General features: G+C 40.8%; 1 protein-coding gene across 3 annotated transcripts; it reads right to left on the bottom strand.

Moving 5' to 3' along the window:
- Positions 1-9,100: 9,100 nt before the first annotated feature.
- On the bottom strand, positions 9,101-18,860 carry errfi1a (ERBB receptor feedback inhibitor 1a). 3 transcript variants are annotated; one of them, XM_069918662.1, is made up of 5 exons: positions 18,715-18,860; positions 13,969-14,066; positions 12,637-12,830; positions 11,733-11,818; positions 9,101-10,848 (listed from the first exon to the last, which is right to left on the bottom strand). In XM_069918662.1, exons 3-5 carry the CDS (start codon positions 12,756-12,758, stop codon positions 9,698-9,700), a joined length of 1,359 nt encoding a protein of 452 aa, XP_069774763.1. In that variant the 5' UTR covers positions 12,759-12,830; positions 13,969-14,066; positions 18,715-18,860; the 3' UTR covers positions 9,101-9,697. The 3 variants fall into 3 exon arrangements, with proteins under 3 accessions (XP_069774763.1, XP_069774764.1, XP_069774762.1); XM_069918663.1 differs by having other exon boundaries at positions 13,984-14,066; XM_069918661.1 differs by lacking the exon at positions 13,969-14,066.
- Between the last annotated feature and the right edge of the window lie 2,089 nt (positions 18,861-20,949).

Below are 20,949 nucleotides of genomic sequence, written 5' to 3'. Positions count from 1 at the left end.
CTAGGATCATTTACCCTCCAAGCAGGAACCGCTTAATTATACTATAGTTATATTCAAAAATTATGTGAGCCCCAATAGTGAGATGTCTCCTCAGCAGAGAAGTTGATAACTCAAGCAATTAGTAAAAAAGGTTTCAAGGGGAGTTGAGGAAATCCTTTATCTTACAGAGAACTTGTTGTCCAAGTCAAATGTCATGGACACTACGGGCTTGAATGACTACTTTCTGGGCCTTAAACCTCCATGATTTTTTGAAAGACCAAATCCAGGGACTACTTGAGGTTAGGTTATACAATGAAACTTAAAGGCACAATATTACAGGTGTGCACCTACATGGGCCCTATTTACATTGAGATTTATTTATTCTGGCACAATAACCATCTTGCTATAAAAGGGCAGCATGCTCTTTGCTTAATTGGTTGCTTACCTGCTTCTTAAATTCCAATAATTTCATTTATTTAGTTATTAATTTCTTAGGATCTAGTATTGCTGACAATGGTCATCCCAATTTCCCAAAAGGCAGTGGTGAATCGTTTTGTTCAACTGCTGCTTTGGCATTGAATAAGGGTTTCTACTCTACGACGTTTCTGCTGAGAGGGGTCGATGGTCCCAATAAGCATTATTACTGACCATATCCTGCCAAAATTTCAACTTCCACTTAACATAACTGGGAGAAAAATGAATGAGCACCCAATTTCTGGGAGTTAAGTGTGGCACTAGAGTTTCACAGTTGACGTGCAGATGCATTGTTTGCTTTATGATATTGCAGCATCCCCTAGTGTCCAGTATCTGCATCTTTACAATAGAGAGATCTACAAGGAAAGGCCAAGGTGCAAGTTCTGACCACTGTCCACCCAAGTACACAACTCCATAAGCTCCACTGAATATGTAAAACAATTCAGTGATATCTTCACAGATTAGTATATCGATGATCAGCAAATATTTTTATGCTGGTAATTAAGGCGGAGTCTAAAGACCAAAGGTTCAGGGTCCTTCTATTGGGATGACAGCAGAAGGATCATGAAAGAAGCACAGAAGCTGCAGATGCTGGAATCCTGAACAAAGAATTACTGGAGCATTTCAGCATCCATGGGTAGAAATGGTCAGACATCAGGTTAGATATCATCCTCTTCCCTTTAGGCATGATAAAGGATTCAAATCTGAAACATCGACTGACCATTTCTTCCCATGAATGGTGTCTCATCTGCTGAGTTCCTCCACTAATTCTTTGTCTGGGAAGGGTTGTGTGGTTTGGTTATAGATTTTGGAGAAGATCATTGAGTAATTCAGTAAGTATAGAACACTCAATACTTCAGAATTCAAGGAACAGTTCCAAAACAACTGATGAATGATCATTTAAAACTCCATCTCATTTGGTATAACCCAGGACAAAACTTGTTTTGTACAGCAAGGCATGTGGGGTTGTGCAGAGTAACTACGAGATGGAGGTCAGAATGTTGTAGAATTGGGCCTCTAAATAAGAGTTGCATGCCATTCGACACCTCTTACAATGCTCAGGCTTCTCTGCATCTATTCTCAATATTTACATCAAGGTCTGAAAGGATGTGAAGCTCAAAGTTGTACATGCTGTGGGGAATTAGATTGTCAGAGCTACTCTGATGTGTACAGGGATATAGTAAGCATATCCCCATGTATGTTTAATCTTTCTTTTGCTTGGCTTCGCGGACGAAGATTTATGGAGGGGGTAAAAAGTCCACGTCAGCTGCAGGCTCGTTTGTGGCTGACAAGTCCGATGCGGGACAGGCAGACACGATTGCAGCGGTTGCAGGGGAAAATTGGTGGGTTGGGGTTGGGTGTTGGGTTTTTCCTCCTTTGCCTTTTGTCAGTGAGGTAGGCTCTGCGGTCTTCTTCAAAGGAGGTTGCTGCCCGCCAAACTGTGAGGCGCCAAGATGCACGGTTTGATAGGTAGCATAAGAATCACATTTAAACCTCATTCAGATGTAGAAAGGTGAGAGGAAAAAAATGCAAAAATCAGCGACCTATTTTATTAACTTTTGACTCACAATTCTGCCCAAGAATTTCTCTGGACCTTGGTCTTGGGAGGTTCATTGGATCCAGCTGCTTCAGACTGACAACTGCAGTACAGAATTGGATAACTCCCAGTGCATAAACAATCTGGAAGCTGGCTTCGGGAACCAGAGTGAACTGGAACATGTTTAACACCATATTCAATGGGAAATGATAGAGCTCACGACATTGGATCTGTGGTGGCCTCGTATGTAAACATCAAATCTCTGAACTTCCATCATCGTGTGTGACATTAATTTGGGCCACACAATAGAATTTCATTGGAAAAGTGATCGCTAATATTACATTTAGCTTCACGTCCTTTCAGACCTTGATGTAAATATTGAGAATAGATGCAGAGAAGCCTGAGCATTGTAAGAGGTGTCGAATGGCATGCAACTCTTATTTGGAGGCCCAATTCTACAACATTCTGACCTCCATCTCGTAGTTACTCTGCACAACCCCACATGCCTTGCTGTACAAGACAAGTTTTGTCTTGGGTTATATCAAATGAGATGGAGTTTTATATGATCATTCATCAGTTGTTTTGGAACTACTCCTTGAATTCTGAACTTTTATTTTTTACTGTGTACTATGTGAATGCAGAATTTTTTCACATGATACAGTTTCATAAAGACTTTGTTTGTTGTCATAGTGCAGGTACTGGACACTAGGGGATGCTGTGATACCACAGTGCTTTCCAGTTCCCTCCATCAAGCACCCTGGTTCTGTATCTTCATCCCTCACTACAACCACTCTTCAATTCAGTGCTTAGTGCCCAATTCACTTAACTAAGATTCATATATCTCAGATCTCATTTTAATTCCAAGATGGCCCAAGTTATTGAATAAATCTGAAATTTAAAAGAAGATAGTTTCAGAAATATGATATTCAAAAAAAATCTATCATTGTTTATTTAGGGGAGGAAATCTTCCAAATCCAGTTTTGTCTAAATGTGACTCAAATTCATTTGCTCCATCTCTAGCAACACTTTCCTTTTCTCGATCTCTCTGTCTTGATCTGAGACAAACTATTGACAGTCATCTTCTACAAACCCACCAATTCCCACAGCTACCTCGACTACACCTCTTCACAACTTGTCCCCATAAGAATTCTATTCCTTTCTCTCAATTCCTCTGTCTCCCAGATTGAGGACTTTGATGCCAGATCTTTAGAGATGACCTCCTTCAAACAACACTCCTTGTCCTCAACGACCACCCCACCATCCTCCACATCCAATATATATTCCTCCGCCATTTCTACCAACTACTATGTGATCTCACCACCAAACAAATATTTTGCTTTCTGCCTTCTGTAGGGATCGCTCCTTGACTCCCTTGTCCACCTCTCCCTCCCAACCATTTTCCCCCTTTAGCTCCTACCCATCTGACCACAGGATATGCTCCACTTGCACCCATACCTCCTCTCTCACCACCATTCGGTGTCCCAATCAGTCCTTCCAAGTGAACTAACACTTCACTTATGAATATACAGGGGTTATCTATTGCATCCAGTGCTCTCGTGGTGGTCTCCTCTGCAGACTGGGAGATTATTTCATTGAGAACCTCAGCTCTGTCCACTACAATACTGTGGATCTCCCTGTGGCCATCCATTTCAATTCCCCACCCCATTCCCTTGCTGACATGTTTGTCCATGGTCTCATGCACTGCCAGACTGAGACCACCTGCAAATTGGAACACCTCATCTTCTGTCTGGACATCCTCCAATCAAATGGCATTAATATCAACATCTGTTTTCTGTTGAAACACCCCCCCCTCCATCTTTTTTCTTTCTCTCTCCTTTCACTGAGCCAATTTCACTGAACCAAAATCAATTCTCACCTTTCCTCTTAATATATCCAATTAACACCTTTTGTCTTCTGTACTCCTCTTCCTCCCATTTCCCCCCCCCCACCGGTCTTTAATTCAGATGCCCATCTTTTTTTCATTTATACCTGGAGGAAGAGGTCAGGCTCGAAACGTCATTAATATATCTTTATCTTCTATGGATACCGCGAGACTGACAGTTCCTCCAGCATTTCTGTGTTTTGACTACAATCGCAGCATCTGAAGTCTTTTGTGTTTCACTCCACTTGTTGCCTTTCAACTGCTTCCTCTCAGAGGCAGTAAGAGACAGATAATGGAGGCCACTGTCATCTACATATTGTGAATAGATTAAAACATAAATCCCTCTGAATATCCCTGTTTGGAATGTTGCTTTACTTTTTTTGTCTCATTAAATTGAAGGTTACTTTAATGTTAAATATACTGCAGAGAAACACAAACCAGCAGATAGTGGTTGAGTGAACAGAGGCAGGAACGACTCTGTAAGTCAAGCAACATCAATGAAGAGAAATTATCAAATTTTTGGGTCAGTTCCTTTTATCTAGACTGTGCAGATACTCATCACTGAGCACTCTTTGGACATAACAGTACGGAAAATGGAGATTAGGTGATGATATAGAATGATTGGTGATGAAAATAGATTGGAAATTGCCACATTGGAAGAATGGGATAAGAATTTCCATCATGTCGGGGATGACTCTTGTTAGTATTAGTAGCTCATGTGAATGCATCTTTCCTATTTCACATTACAATGTCAAATTATAACAACTCACTGACAGGAGTTAAGCCATACTATTTCTGAATGTAGAAAGCATCAGTTGATCCAGCAACTAGCTTTTCTGAACTTAAATGAATTGAGCCACTTCAACAAAAACAGGTGTGGATAAATGACACAAAAGTGTCGACTCATTCTCTGTTGTTCTATTGTTCGGGCATTTTATCTGAGTGCCTAACCTACATCTCACAACACTGCAAATACATTCAAACTAATCAACTTAAAATCTAAAGTAATTCAATAGTAGCATTTCTAATGGTTAAAAAATATCTTTTCCCTGCAGGCATAAGAGAATGTATGACATCCACAAGGCATGGGTCATATAAATGTTTATAAATGAAGTACATTTGGCTCCCCAGAAATATTTCCAAAACACCTTGGTGAAATGAAATGATCCATTTGTGATAGAAAAAGCTGATTGAGAGAAAACAAATGGGGAATTAAAAGACGTGATCAGTCAAGATTCCTGTGATTATAAACATAAAAATCCAGAGAGTGCTTTGTTATTCATAGATTACTTGGGTTCAGGGTTGAGGAGTTGATTTATAAACAAGTGATTCTGGTTTAATACTTCAGGACCACGAAAGTAGAACAGTCTGAGGATCAGGTAATGCAGGACAAGAACAGAACATGGTAAGAACTTCCATTACTTTTACTATTTCCTTCATAACGGAAACCAGCGTGATCCCATGTTAAAATATCTGAAATGTTAGCTTCCTCCATTCTTTTCTCAAAAACAACCATTTGCAGTTTCCCAAGTGAAAGGGACCCTTCCAGGATATAGGGTATTTTGAAAGTTCACAAGAAATACACTATTACTGAAGCATTTCTATTAGATTGTTAGAATGCAGGTCACAAGAAATTTGTTGGTCTCTCAAACCACTAATTTACATATCTTTTTATCAACTTGTATTTATTGTTTTAAGTCTCTCATTTTTAAATTTTTTTACTAGTTTTGTATGAACTGTGAAAACAAATGGAAAATATCTGCCATTTTTTAAGGCAAGCCACAGACAGAAATCATAAAATATTTCTTTATGTAGTCAGTAGGAGAGAACAGAAGAAGCCAAAGCTAGCAAAACTTCTCAGGGAAGGGGGCCATAAACTTTGAGCAGAGTCCTAAGAGGCCCATAGTCAAAAAAAGGTTGAGAATGTAACACAAGGCGACATCTACTTAGGCAAGGGTTCAAAGGGGAATGTCTGGCTGAATGAATTAATCTGTTATATTCTAAACTCATTGATGGATAAGATAAAGGAAGCTGGAACTGGATGCAAGGAAGGTTTTAGAAACTATTTATCTGGTCATTTCTTTACCATACTGTTATGAACAGTTTGCTCTGCATAAATTGGCTACCATCTTATACCAGCAGCCATATTTCACACTGACTAAAATTCTAACAGCCTGTGGCATTGAATGGTACTATGTACTGTATATGCAATTTTTTTTAAAATTTAGTACGTACTTTCCTGAAAAATAATTCATTCCTTCTATTATGTTCATCTCATGTGTGTGCATTTCAGTCCAAGTTCCTGTACATCTGTATCCACCAAGCAGGGAACAATTGACTCCTGTGTAGCTGGTTTGGTGTGAAGGGCCCACCCCTGCACATCATGTGTAAAACATTGCTCTCGCTTCCAATTAAGCTACAAGAGAACAGAAAGTCTGTAATGTGCCCCAAGGGAGAGACTTTTCAACAATTGCTACAGGTCAAAGTCAGAGCTTGAACAGTGTGTAGGTGCAGTGCTGTTCATGCATTGAATTTTCATTAGCTTGTCACAGTAGCAAGTTTATCACCAAACTGCATTGGGAGAGCAGCTGTATATGGAGAGAAATCAAAATCCCACCAACATATACAACTGAAAAGAAAGACAGCCAAGATTTTTTAAAAAATAAATGTAATAATACTGCACAGATCCACAGAAACATTGTTCTGAGGCTTTTCAACAAATATTATAGAAACAAAATATGATACAGCCAGTGAGTATAAACGAGAATATAAGCCTTCATTTATGTTACATACGGTTAATTAGTTTCTAATATGCAAAACTTCCCAAAAAGTACTGCATGATTCTTCATGTAGGTCCCTAGTCCAATCCTATATCATGTAAACTAGCTTGTAGGTTAGTATCAAGCCTTTTATCACGCTACCCTTTACTCAACCCATTTTAATTTATTATTACAAACATAGTTGCTTATCTCCAAGGTTTCTAATTATGCTCATATTTATTTATGAGGAGGGTGAAGAATATTGTTTTATTTCTGAATCAAATTCCTGTTGAAGTATCCTTCCTTTTCACTGACATTCAGCAGGGAGCTTTGTCAGGACAGAAAGGTCCAACATTCTTCAGTCACTTACTTCCTGAATGGTTTCTCTTTGTCTTCCTTCCTCCTCCCCCAATTCCAGATGATAGAATGATGCCAAGTACAAACTTGGCGAGTCCAAGGCCTGAATCACTAAAGGCCATACACCACCAAAGGTAGGCACCATGTTTCTCCACAAACACATGGCAAGAACTCCTGGAAAGTAGCTATTGTGGAGTGTGGTGGCTATGTCTAAAAATCTAGTACTTGGCCCCGTATAACATGCATACAAGGTCAGAATTTGGCTGTACCAGAACATAGAGCAGCTGAACACAGAAATTACAATGGCTGCACTGACCATGATGGCCAAACCAAACCTCTACTACTTGCACATGATGCATATCTCTCCATCCTTTGACAATTCATGTGTCTATCTAGAAACCTCTCAAACTCCACAACTGCATCTGCTTCCATCACTACCCTGCAGCCAATACCAGGCACCTTCCAATTATTGTAAAAACTTATCCCACTCATCTCCTTTAAACATTTCCCCCTTTCACTTCAAACTCGTGTCCTCTAGTAGGTGACAAGTATCAAGGGAAAAAGATAATCACTATATCTATGCATTTTTTTAATATAAACCTTCATCAGCTCTCCCTTCAGCCTGTAACACTCCAGAAAAAAAAACAACCCAAGTTTGTCCATCACCTCCATTATTATGTTTTGGTTCATCATTTTTTAAAATTTATGTATGCTATATTTTTTTAAAATGATCTTGGTGCACGAGCAAGAATCTTGGTGCACGAGCAAGAATCTTGGTGCACGAGCAAGAATCTTGGTGCACGAGCAAGAATCTTGGTGCACGAGCAAGAATCTTGGTGCACGAGCAAGAATCTTGGTGCACGAGCAAGAATCTTGGTGCACGAGCAAGAATCTTGGTGCACGAGCAAGAATCTTGGTGCACGAGCAAGAATCTTGGTGCACGAGCAAGAATCTTGGTGCACGAGCAAGAATCTTGGTGCACGAGCAAGAATCTTGGTGCACGAGCAAGAATCTTGGTGCACGAGCAAGAATCTTGGTGCACGAGCAAGAATCTTGGTGCACGAGCAAGAATCTTGGTGCACGAGCAAGAATCTTGGTGCACGAGCAAGAATCTTGGTGCACGAGCAAGAATCTTGGTGCACGAGCAAGAATCTTGGTGCACATGAACGTTTTATAACGTGTATGATAATAAACTTGTTATCTCCCCATTGCTCAAACTGTCTCATCCAGGCAGCATCGTGATTAATAAAAATAATCCACTGGCAGAACTCAGTGGGTCGAGCAGCATCAGTAAAAGAATGGTTGGAACCCTACATTAGGAGTTGCTGATGTTCATGAATCACTCCTGCTGAGTTCTCCCAGGAGATTTCCTGTGTTTCCAACATTCTGATAAATGTATTCTGTATTCTTTCCAAAGGCTCCACATCCTTCCTTTCAGGGGTGACCAGAATTGCACAAGTGTGACCAAACTGAAGTTATACATAGCTACAATACTCTTGTACTCAATCCCCTGACTCTCGAAGGAGAGAATGAATGTCATACACATTCTTTACCACCCTATCTACTTGTGTAGCCACCTTTAAGGAGCTCTGGGCCTGGTTCTCAGATCCCTCTGCCCATCAATTCAACTCTGGTACCTTTTGTGATCGCTTTGAATGAGCATCTGGACATAATCTCAAAGGGTAGCTTGTCAAAACCACATTTCAGCAGTCTTGCACCCAACAGGTCCTTAACCACATCAACTCCCACTAAACAGCCAGAGCATCTGCACATTTTTTTTTTGCCAAGTGCAGAACATATTGTGCGTTAAGTTAGAACAGTGGAGAACAGACAAGCTTCCAGTGTTGTTATGTAGTGAATGATTAGACTCTGACAATGCTGAACCCTTCCCACTACCAGCCCTCCTTCCTCCAACCACATCCACTCAACACTTGCAGAAGGTGGAAACGAAACAGCAGCATGGAGATTTCTCATCTTTGAAGTTAAAAAAAAGTTGCTCACTCCATTCCTTCTGAACTTTGGAATTTTTACACCATCATACTACAAATGCTGCAAATTGTTGGGTTGGTAGGGAGTGGGGAAAGAGGCAGAGACATGAACCTATAGCAAATCTGTGCTTAAAAAAAACCATTTAATTCTATCCCTTCACTTGAACATAATACTTTTTTTCACTTAAATAGCCATTAAGTGATACATGACCTTCATTGAGCATCCCTGAGCTGAAATTATACCAAGCACAATTATTTTATGTATACTGCCCAGTAATAAATGCTGCAGTTTCTCAACCACAAGGGATGAGAAAGGTTTTGGCCAGAGAAACTAATCTTGACTTAGTTGTGCTGGTATTACATGTCCATGAAGGACCGAAATAGATACGGCACCTGCTAAAACATCAAACAGCTTTGTGACCATGCCCAATGTCCAGTTCACGGCTCGTTGAGAAGTTCCAAAAGTAGATAAAGTGCAATAAAAACTGAGGCATACTGATGAAAAGATCACAAAACAATTTTACAGCAAAATCTAAACTGGACATCCACTGGTGGTTTGTTCAAGGACCTCTGGATTATAGATAATGGTCAAGTCATATACTCCACATATACTATATGGAATTTCACTGATGAGGGTTTGGGATCTCATTCTACAGTTCGATTTCATTTTCCTGTGGATTCTGCAAACCAGGAGCCTTGCTACTATTGTTTTTTATGCTACTCAAGAAACAAGTTTCTGTTTTACTATCACCGGTTTGGTCAATGCAAATGTCTTGAAGCTCTCCGCCGAGCAATCATTTGATTCCTCAGAGGACGGGACCTCCACAAAACATTTTGGAAATTTGTGAAGATAGGAAGGTCTCTCGGGCAGCAGGTAGTAGTGTGTAGAGCTCACTTTCTTTCCATCTTCAATGATCGGCAAAATGCAGGGTATCCGTGTGGCTGCCCCATCACTTGCCTGCCGCTGGAGGGCTTTGCTGCTGACGTATTTGGGGTCCGGTGCAAAGCTTCGTGTTGGGGGCATCACTCCGTTGAGGTAGGCCGGGATACTTTTGGGGCTTGGAGTGCGCGAATTGCTTCTGGACATTGGTTCCCGTGGAGGGACTTTTGGCGGCTTGTCCTCATCACAGTGCATGGCTGACATCACCTCTGCAGACCATCTCCGGTAGTCGTTTTTCATCGGCCGTGGGGGTATGGGTACTCGAGGGGGGATCTCAGGCTTCACCTCATTGGAATTTGCCGAAGAGCTGGACAGGCAGCTTGTATTTTTCAACATGGCGGGCTTGTTGTAGGATCCAGCTGGGCCGGAATGTGAACGCCGTAACTTACGGCGAGGCCGGGTGGGTTGCTCAGCGACCTCTTTATTTTCCAGGTTGCTATCTTTCACAACTAGGCAACTCTCTGGCAATTTAGTCTGACTGACGCCCTCAGAGTAGGCATAGTTGGTCTGCCCACATCCACGGAAGCTCCTCCTGCTGGGAGCCCCATACCGGAAACTGATTGGCTTGCTCTCCTGCAAGAGTGAGTCAGTTTCAGAGTTTGTAATGGACTCAACCTCACTGTCCACGTCATCAAAGGACACGTCACCAGTGAGAGGCAGCGGGGGAAGTGGCTTCGAGCTTCGATCGCTAGAACATCCAGAATTAATTAGTGCAGTTGATCCCCTCACTGGTGTTTGAAGTGGCGACAGCACAGTGCTATTCACGGAGAGTTTCCTAAACGGAGACAGCAGCTGATCCTTCTCCAGCTGTGCACACGACTCCTCACAATTTTGCATTTGCAGGGGCGGTGGTTGCAGCTTGTGGAAGGATGATCTGAGGCAGTTTCCAAAACAACAGTCTCTGTTCAGTCCAAGTGGCACTGTTTCTTGTCCTGTTTGATGGGAGAGAAGGAGTGTTTATTTTATTTTTTTTTTAAATGTTCAATGACCATCAATTTTCTCCCTCTCCTTCCCTCTTTGCTGAGGTCTGAGTTCTAGAGCCATTGGCCATCTCAGTACCTCACTCAAGGTGACATTTCAAGAACTACCAAGAATTACGGTAATTAAACAAAATTCATGGAATTTCTTGGTAATAATTATGAGCAAGAGAACGTACCTCAGAAACAGGGCTTCACATTGCCTCAGCCCACATGAAATAGTATCATAACAGGTAGGGAAATAGTTTACCAAGCAGAGTTAAGGTAAAGATTCCATTATTGTCACATAATAGTACACTTAGAATGCAACATACTTTATCCAGCACCCCTCACAGAAACCTACAGCACCTGGTGTTCCTTGGCGGACTCCCCTCCAAGTACTGACCAGTCCTGAACCTGCTTAGCTTCCAAGATCGGACAATCGCAGGCGTATTCAGGCTATTATGTGCTGTCACATAGAAACAAAACATAACTGGTAAGGCTAGTGCTTATTTCCCATTCCTGATTGTCATGTATTTTTGAACTTCTAGGCAATTCAAACATTAGTTAAAAGTCAACTTCTCTGAAGTAGTAATAGATTTAGGTTAGACACCCAGACAGAGTTATTTTTTCCTTTGCAAGATGTTGGAGGCTTTCTACAATAATGCAGTTGACAATTAACTGCCGACTCAGTTCAGGGAAACTTGGAAATGGACAATAAAATGCTGGCATTGCCATTGGCTGCCACAATCCATGAACCAATATTTAAATAAACATGGTTCTATTCCATTTTCACAATCAATTTCTTTATAATACCAATTCTCAAACTTTGATGTACTCCTTTGAGAGGAACTACTTACGGTGGGTTGAAGATGCCATATAGGGCTGTTTATGGGGAGCAGCATTCAAAGCACAGGTCATGGCTGTCGTGTCAGCAAAATAGATGCTAAAATTCACAGAAAAATAAATGGTTTGTCAAAGAGTCAGAATAAAAAGTTCATCAGTAGAACACAAAAGTTCAACTCCTTTGATCTCTTCCAATCCTATTCTTCCAAGGCACCAATCCCCACCCCATTTTCCCATTCTGAAGTCCAAGTCTTTTTTTAATATATTTTAAATTTTAATTTAGAAATACAGTATGGTAACAGGCCGTTCCAGCTCAAATATACCCATGTGACCAAATGACACCTGGGATAACTAATGGTATTGATCTGGTTTACCTTTCAATGCTGTTAAGAAATACATCAAGGGTTTGAAAGTCCAAGAGCATCTTCACATACAATTTCCCTCCCCCCTCCCCGTGATCCCAGCAAACATCATTTTACTCAACACAGGAAGACACCATATTGGTGCAGTTCTAAAAAGATCTTAACCTATTGGTCTGAACCTTGACCAGGGTATTTTATGGTGTCAGCACAACTGATATCGCAGTATTATTTATCTTGTTTATTGTATGATCGATGAATCAATTGTAAAGGTCTCCATTTTCCCTGTGGCTGTTCAACCCTTTTTATGAAATCTCATCTTCCCATTCACAGTTCAAGTTGCAACATCTGCAGTGAATTTCAGCCAGCACAAATGTAATCCAAGACAGACCCAATACCAACACACTGGAGTTTTACCCTGACAATTATTCCATGTTTACCGAGAAATCTCAATGCTTTCACAGAGAGGTTTGATGGTAAAAATCGTGCTACATTTTGTCACATTGTCTCCCACATCAGTGAAGGTTCCACTTTCTAAATCAACCATTGGGCAACTCACTTGTCAAAGGTGCTGGATGGATTCCAGCAGGTTTTGTTATTGATGACTCCATGGCTGCCATGCATAAAGCCATTACTCAGCGGACTCCGGATGTCCTGTGCCGCCAGTCCAGCACTCGACATGTTAGCAACTTAAGGAAGGCACAATCCTTTAACGTCTGTGTGCTTTCTTCAAGTTAGCAGAGTCTTGCATTCCTTGAAAAAAATAATTCTTGTATTATTCATCCATTCGTTCTCAATAGCCACTACCAATAGGTTACAATTAGCACCTCACCATATCAAGGTAGATCAGTTGGCAAAACACAGTAGTACTTTTCTCATTAATCAAAGGTTTGTCCTATTGGGGGAGATGTATTAAAACCAAGGACACTTATTCAGCTGAACCAACACGAGAGACAATCTGAAGCAATTTATCTCTGGAGGACATGTTGGTCAATGATAGTATTGGTAAAAATAACCATCACACAATCCTTGTGGAAACAAAGTCCTGTTTTTACACCGAGGGAGGACAGCCTCCATCATGTTATGTGGCATTACAGACGTGCTAAATAGGATTTACGCAGAATAGATCTGGCAGCTATAAACGGAACATTCAGGAGGTGTTACAAACTTCAGCAGCAGCAGAAATGTAGACAACTATAATCTGTAACCTCAGAGTTTGGCACATCCTCACACAACCATTTCTGTCACGCCAGAAGCTCAACCCTGGTTTAATGAGTAGTAATCAAGGGTATTCTGGGAACTACACCACACACACTTAAAAGTAGAACCTTGGACTACATCCCTGTTGAAAAGCAAAAACATCATGCAAGAGAAAATGATCTAACAACCAACAGACAAAGTCTTGCAGGTTTGGGGTTAATTGACCATTGTAAATTGGCCCTCGTATGTAAGTGATTGGTAGAATCTGGAATGTAAATGGAGAATGAATAGAAATGTGGAAAATAATGCCAGGAAATATTAAATGGGATAAGTGTAGGATTTGTACACGATGAACTTTGAGCTGGCAGTGGGTCAAAGGAACCTTTTCCCTTCCTTATAACGCTAAACTCATGAACAAGGCCACAGGATGAAGGAGCAGAATTAAGCCATTCGCCGCAGAGAAATCAAATAGTGGCCAATTTATTTTTTCTCTCAGCCTCATTTCTCCTACCTTCTCCCCATAACCTTTAACAGCCTTACTAATTAAACTTATGAAGCTCCTCTCTAAATACACCCAATGACTTGGCTTCCGCGGTCAACTGTGGCAATGACCAGAATTTCCTAAAGCAGGTAATAATGAAGAGATACACTGATACATCCACAACATCCTTTACTTGTAGGTACTACCAACCTGTGCTGCACTTACAGAACTTTCTATTTACAGGGCTTTGATCTTTTGCATTTTGAGAGGTGGGTTCTTTGTGGACAGATTTCAATAACCATGCTGTGCTGTGTAGAGAAGAGCAAAAACAACCCACTAACTTTTACACATTTAATTGCCCAAAATGTTCTTTCACAGGTGGACATTTGCATCCCAATAAACAACAATATTGGTCATTGAAGAGCTGAGAAAATTCAGAGAATGAAAATAATTATAACATAAATTATTCTGCAGTACAGAAATTGGAAAGCACAGAGAATATGAATTACTGTCAAAGGACTTGAACAGTCAAATATTTAAAAGACCAGAACTCCCAATAAAGTGTGGATCCATGCTGATGTTCAGCATTTTCCCTTTTGATTTTGAATTTGCATGCAAAAATTCTCATCTCGAAATAAAAGAAATACATTGTAGGTTTGAGATGCAGGAAAATGTATTCGTTATCATTTCAATAAAAGGAAGATGATGGATTTTGAGGTCAGGAAAAAGTTCAGCACCGACCACAAAAAAAAGAGAAGAAGATAGGGAGAAAAACAGATCACTATTTTTACAAGATGAAACAAGGGGTTCAATTGTTAACTGGATCACTGATCTCTATATTTAAGTAGTTGAAATAATTAGATGCTAGTTTATGATGCCATGTTTAAGTTTTTCTATATCATCTAATATCCAGTTGTGTGTACCGCAGGCAGGTTTATAAATAAGAGTTTCTGGGAACCTCAATTACTAAAGGACATCCCCTTTCTCAGCCAAGCTATAAATGTCAGAATACCACATTTCAAAAAAAAAATGCAAGTAAGCTTTTGATAGGACAGTGGTTGGCAGATTATGGTGACTCTACTCACCAACTCTTGAGAAGTGATCTCATTTCCTTTTGATCATGAGAAATAAATACACCAACAATAATGAAAATGCCAAGAGGCAGAGGGACATTTGATGAGCAGGTGTTGATAAATAAAATGATGTGGCAATGTAGCTAGAATCAAGATACTTGGAGCATTCATTATGTGAGGTGCACAGTTGGCATGGAGTCTGACAACCAAAACCCTCTGGTCACAGTACCATAAACAGACCAAGTCCAATGCACTGAGCCAGTTTGACAAACCCCATCATGGAACCTCCACAGGAAAATGAAGACCGGTTTAAATTAAAACACAGAATTATGCATTCACCCAGTTGCTCCCCTCCTGCCCAGTGGACATTTTCTCCTCATACACTCAATGATCACAAAGGATAACGGATACTAATTATATATGATCTAAGTCCAGTCCTTTTTTAAAAAAGTTTTCCCAAGTGCTTTGACAGAGATGAAGGTTAATTTTGCTGGATGGAAATGAAATCAGAGACTTGAGCCCTGCTGACCTGAGTATTTCAGTGATTTACCCTTCAAGTCATTGAGAAAGTGTATATTTGGAACCACTGAATATTTCAGGTTCTTAGGCAAGAGGAGGGGTTGAAGTTTCTGCATTCATAAATATACATCAATATAATTTAATCAGACAGAAAAGTGGTGTTGAATTGCAAAAGGCAAAAGCTCTTTGCCCATTAGGGAACATTTTTCACAGTCCTAAAATGACGTGATTGAATGATGGAAAACAGCTCTTTCTGGCCAATCTAATCAATCTCAGTGTTATACTGCAAAGTTATGGTGGACCAGTGAGGGCTTCTGTGGCTGAAGAACACACTGGCGACAGGCTGTTGGCGACACGGGTGAGGAACCCGCATAGACTGCAGTCCAAGGATTCGCACCAGGCGGCGGACTGCTGCAGACAGGCTTAAGAGGTACTAGGTATCAGAATCAGGATGCAAGAGGGTGCCGAGGGCACTGAAGGTTTACCCGATCATGTCAGACTGCCAAGGCCACTATTTACTATCTGTCGCTAGTTGCTCAGAAGTGTAGAGAAGGAACAATGACCATATTAGTGAGAATACTGCCAGAGACAATGCTACTCCAATAAGAATACAATTTTTAGAAATGGAATCCTTTATTGTCATGTGCAGCAAGATACAGTGAAAACTTTGTTTTGCATGCTATCCAAGCAAGTCAACCTCTACAAGCAGGTAGTCCAAGAACAAGAACACTGCATGACAATAAAACAAAAGTCCAAAGGTTGAAGTAATCAGATGCACATTCAGGTATTTCTTAAGAGCCTATCACCTCTTGGAATTACAGTGGAGAGAGACCTGACGTAGGAGAGATGGTAAAACAACCAGTGTCACCAATGAGTTCCTGTTCCACACTTGACAGGTGAAAAGAATCATGCTCGAAAGTGTTCAGGTAGCTTACTTACAAGTGTCAGAACTTACACATTCAATACATCTATGTGGGCAAAGTTCCAAAGGAGAGCAAGCAGCCATCTGTGATCCGAGGACATTAAAAAAATGGGCAAGTGGAAAAGTATACATGACGGAGAATCCCAAAGCTCTATTTATCCCTCTTTAAACTAGCTAAAACACTGCATACTCTCCTCCTGCATACTGTTATCACCAAAACTGACAGAGACTCATGGTATATTTGTAATCCAGACTGAGTGTTTCACCTCACTCAGCAAATTCAGTGGAGCCCAACTGGAAAAGATCTTGAATGCTGACAGCAGCTACTCAGTTTAGAAACATAGTTACAGGCAAAGGACTGCACTTAATTGTAGGTACGAGAAGCTGTCAGCAAGAGATTTAACTTTATTAATTATAGCATCAGAAAAACCCTGAAATATTAATCCTCCCCTCATTTTAAAATACCCTGGACAGAAATTAGTTCAGCCTGGTTTTACTGTGTTTGCATCTGGGTTTGTCTCCATTAATTAAAACATAGGATGAGCCATCAATGAAAAAAAATACTGGTGAAACCAGGTGATCGTTCACACTTGAACGAAAAACAAAGCTTGCAATTTCTTAGTATTGAACATGTTTTTCAGATCTCTATATGCTGGCTAGGCAGTGCTGTTCGATGACTGGTCTTGATAAAGCAATGACAAAATGTAAGTAACAATAACGTCTTAGATTTCTGATGTGGGTGTTGCAGTTTATTGATACTAACAGGAAAAACAAAAGGCACAAACTCAGAGCTGCCAAATATATCCATGAATGAGATTTCTGCTCAAAAACGTTTAACTGACAAAAGGATAGAAATGCAATAATACACTTCAAAAAAGTTAATGGGGAGAAATTGAATGGCAAGCAAAAGAAATTGCAGAGCTCCAGGAAAATGTCAGGAGAGTGGGATTAATTGGACAGTTCAAATATATATCCCACATGTGACGAGTTAAACAATCCCCTTTTATTCTGTCCCATTCTATTATACCGTGGCCAGTTACTGCATTCCCCTTCTCCCAAAGTACACTCATTTATTGCAGAATTCTTTCATTCTAAAACAACCTTTCAATTTTAAATGTTTCCCCAAGGAAATTTGAATTTGTTTTCATTAGATTATTACTCCAGAAGCATAGCCACTACACACGCAAAATGCTGCCAAGTTGGTAAATGTTGATTAGAATCAATGTTCGAGATACACCTTCCAAGACGTGTTAGACAATATCCGGCTCATTTGTGATGCTCCATTCACACCACTGCTGAGATTCCCTGTTGACAAAAATCAATGACTCATTTGGGATATTGGAGAGAGGGGGCACGTGGGCAGTGAGTAACAGGAAGACTATATCCACAGGAAAACAAATGTTTGTAGGATGGTCAGGCTCAATACCGTTGCCAGAACAAATGCTACCTAAATATTCTCCCGTCGAGTCAGCACTGAAACCTTTCCAAGGAGCCCACTGGGAGCACCGTATATGGTTTGTCATCACATTTTAAATTTAATTGTGCCATGTGCTCCAAGCTGCACGTTTCAGGGGATTAGAAAAAAATTGTTACATCTTAAAATTGAATGTACTTGGGTATTTTGGAAAAGATCCAATGAAAGCCCAGTGCAGCCGGCTGAGATTGTATCATTTGTCTCCTGTAAACAAACCGTTTTCAAAAAGCTGCAGGAAAGGGGCAAGTTTCTTTCAATCGTTCATGCACAGGCGACCGGAGAGAAAGCCCATTTAAAAATGCCCCACTCGAAGAGAGAATCTAACCGTGTTATTTCACTAACTTTTAATGAAGCAAATCTGCAGCAATCGCCGAGAGATCTGAACATCCTCTCGACCCAAGAGGGACCCTATCTGCATGGCAGATTGGATCGGGTAGACCATGGGTTATGACTGCAGGCGAGTGAGTGACCAGGTAACAGGTCCAGTCATTTTAATCAGTGTAACCCAGAAACTGACCTCAGATCCAACTTGAATGCAAAGAACGTTAAGGTCGGTAATAAACGACAGAATGGTAATATTCTGATCGAAAAAGCCTCGTCATTCACTTGCACATTTTTTGCCATGAAGTTTTTTTTTGGTTTTGGAAAGAGTTTTGATAACGCACTTGCAAGTGCAGGTTATATATTAAACAGATCGGGAGTAGCACACGGCTAATGATTTCTAGGGCATTTTCTTCATTTGGCAATGCAATAGACACGATGTCGTGTCGAGTTTGGCGGAAAATATTGTAGCTACAACAAAGGAGTTTGAAGTAAATTGATCAGGAGCCGGCAGAATTTAGATAAAGAGTAATAAAATGGCGAGAAAGAATTTTTCAAAGGGGATGCGTGAGCGAGTTGCTCCGACCGAACGTATCTGCAGCGGGGAGGGGGATGAGAGAGGAGACGGTGCTGAGAAATTTACCGACCTCCTGATGAGTTTCACGGGCAGGAAATCCGGCGTCAGTTCTTCACTCGTCCCACTTCAGTGCAGCAGTGAACACATCAACATTCCTGCATACGGCGTGCTATCTCCTTCTCGCTCGAATTAAATGTTTCTCTGTTGCAATCTGCCCCGCAGTTTGCTTAATAAAGGCGGGCGCTGAATTCTGATGTCACATCTGGAAGCCTTCCTTCCTCCCACCCACCCACGGCTTGCAGTCAGCACACTGACTTATCTCTGCCTTAAAGAGGAATGATCTCCAAAGAGGCGAAGGTGCGAGGCAAAAAATTTAATCTGTGACAGCTCGGCCGTCACCTTTGTTTAATACTACACCTGAAAAATCGCTGGGAAGTGAGGAGTCAACTGTTTCATTTAGAATTGAATGTGGTGGGGTCCACCAAAACGGGTTGCAGGAGACTTGTGTAACAACAGCTAGTCCATTAAATGTTTCATCAGCTCGGTCCATTCGGCGGAACGTGTTAATTCACACGGCGGTCGTGCAGAGAAACAGGCAAATCAGCCCCACCATTTTCATTTTTGTTCATCTGCATTTATCCTGTTTGCTCACCCTCGAACCATATTCTTCCATTCCTTTCCTATTAAAGTGTCTGTCCAAGTGCCTCTTAAAGACAGTAACTATATCTGATGCCATCACCTCCGACATCATATTCTAGATATAACCACTCTCCGTAAAAGGCATTTGCCATAAAAGATGACTCTAAAATATGAAAAATTAATCCAAAAAGATTTGAAATCTTCGTGCCTAGTTAAGTGTGTAAACTGACATGTATTTGTGTAAATGTGTACCAATAAATCTGTCCTAGTTGCCATTTTCCACAACCCATTTCCAATGGCTTCTCCTCTATCTTCTCAATCTGACAGTGATAACAAATATAAACCCATCGTCTTATTGTTGTAAGCCTGTGCATAGTGTGTATTTATCTCAATATCTGGACATTGTACCCATGACATTCCTCTTTAGAGTGCAGAAGGATGAGAGGACACTTCATAGAGATCTACAAGATCCTGAGAAGCATAGATAAGGTAAACAGCCAGTGCCTTTTTCCCAGGACAGAAATAGAAAACACCAGGGGGAACATCTCTACAAAGTGAAGGGAAAAAAGTTTAAATTTAGACATAAATACAGCATGATAACAGGCCCATTGGTCCGTGCCACCCAATTTACACCCAATTAACCTAAACCCCCCCCCCCAGTACGTTTCAAATGGTAGGAGGAAACAAGAGTCCCTGGGAAAAACCCATGCAGACATGGGGAGAACGTACAAACAGTGCAGGATTCAAACCCCTGTCCCAATCGCTAGTGCTGTAAAGGCATTGCACTAACCACTACACCAACTGTGCTGCTCCTTTAGGGGAGACAACAGGCACAAGTTTTTTTTAACACAATGGGTTGTGGGTGCCTGGAATGCCTTATTGGGAATGGTGATGAAACATTACAGAGATTTAGGTACGTGGGTGAAAGAAACATAGAGGGTTATGAGTTTGGAAGGGTTTAGTACTTTTTTTGAGTAAGAATATATAGGTTGGCACAACCGAAGGCCCTCTACTGCGCTGTAATGTCCTATGTGTAAATCTATGCATGGTGATATATATGGATATGTGCAGTTATTCAACTGCCAGTGCTTTCAAGTGAAGAATGCCTGTGCCTATCTTTTTATCAAGAGGCACAACTAATTATAAACGTGCAAAAAAAAACTTCCTCCAAACATAGTGAGACTAAACATAGATGAGTCGACCACTTCGTCAAGCACCAGCTTTGTGTCCTTTGGTTGCCAGCTACTTTAATTCCCTACATCATGTCTGTCATCAGCCTCATCCATTGCTAGGGTGACACCAAATGTAAACTTGAGGAACAATGTCTTATATTCCAAATTAAACACAAAAGTCTGCAGATGCTGTGATTGTAATAAAAACACAAAAATGCTGGAGGAACACAGGAGGTAAAGATATATAACGAACATTTCGGGCCTAAGCCCTTCTTCAAGGTTCTTCGTACCTTGAAGAAGCGCAGAGCCCCAAAGCATCAGTTACATAGCTTTACCTCCTATGGGCGTTGCGAAACCTGCTGTGTTCCTCCAGCATTTCTGTGTATTTACTATCGATATCTTATATTCCACATGAGTAGAGGAGAACACAACAGCATGAATGTTGAATTCTGCAAGTTTAGGTAACCCTCACCACTGTTCCCTCTAAGCTGTGC

The sequence above is a fragment of the Narcine bancroftii genome, chromosome 2 (assembly GCF_036971445.1).
Source record: "Narcine bancroftii isolate sNarBan1 chromosome 2, sNarBan1.hap1, whole genome shotgun sequence".
In the NCBI taxonomy this organism is placed as follows: domain Eukaryota; kingdom Metazoa; phylum Chordata; class Chondrichthyes; order Torpediniformes; family Narcinidae; genus Narcine; species Narcine bancroftii.
This window is presented reverse-complemented; position numbering and strand designations above follow the sequence as displayed.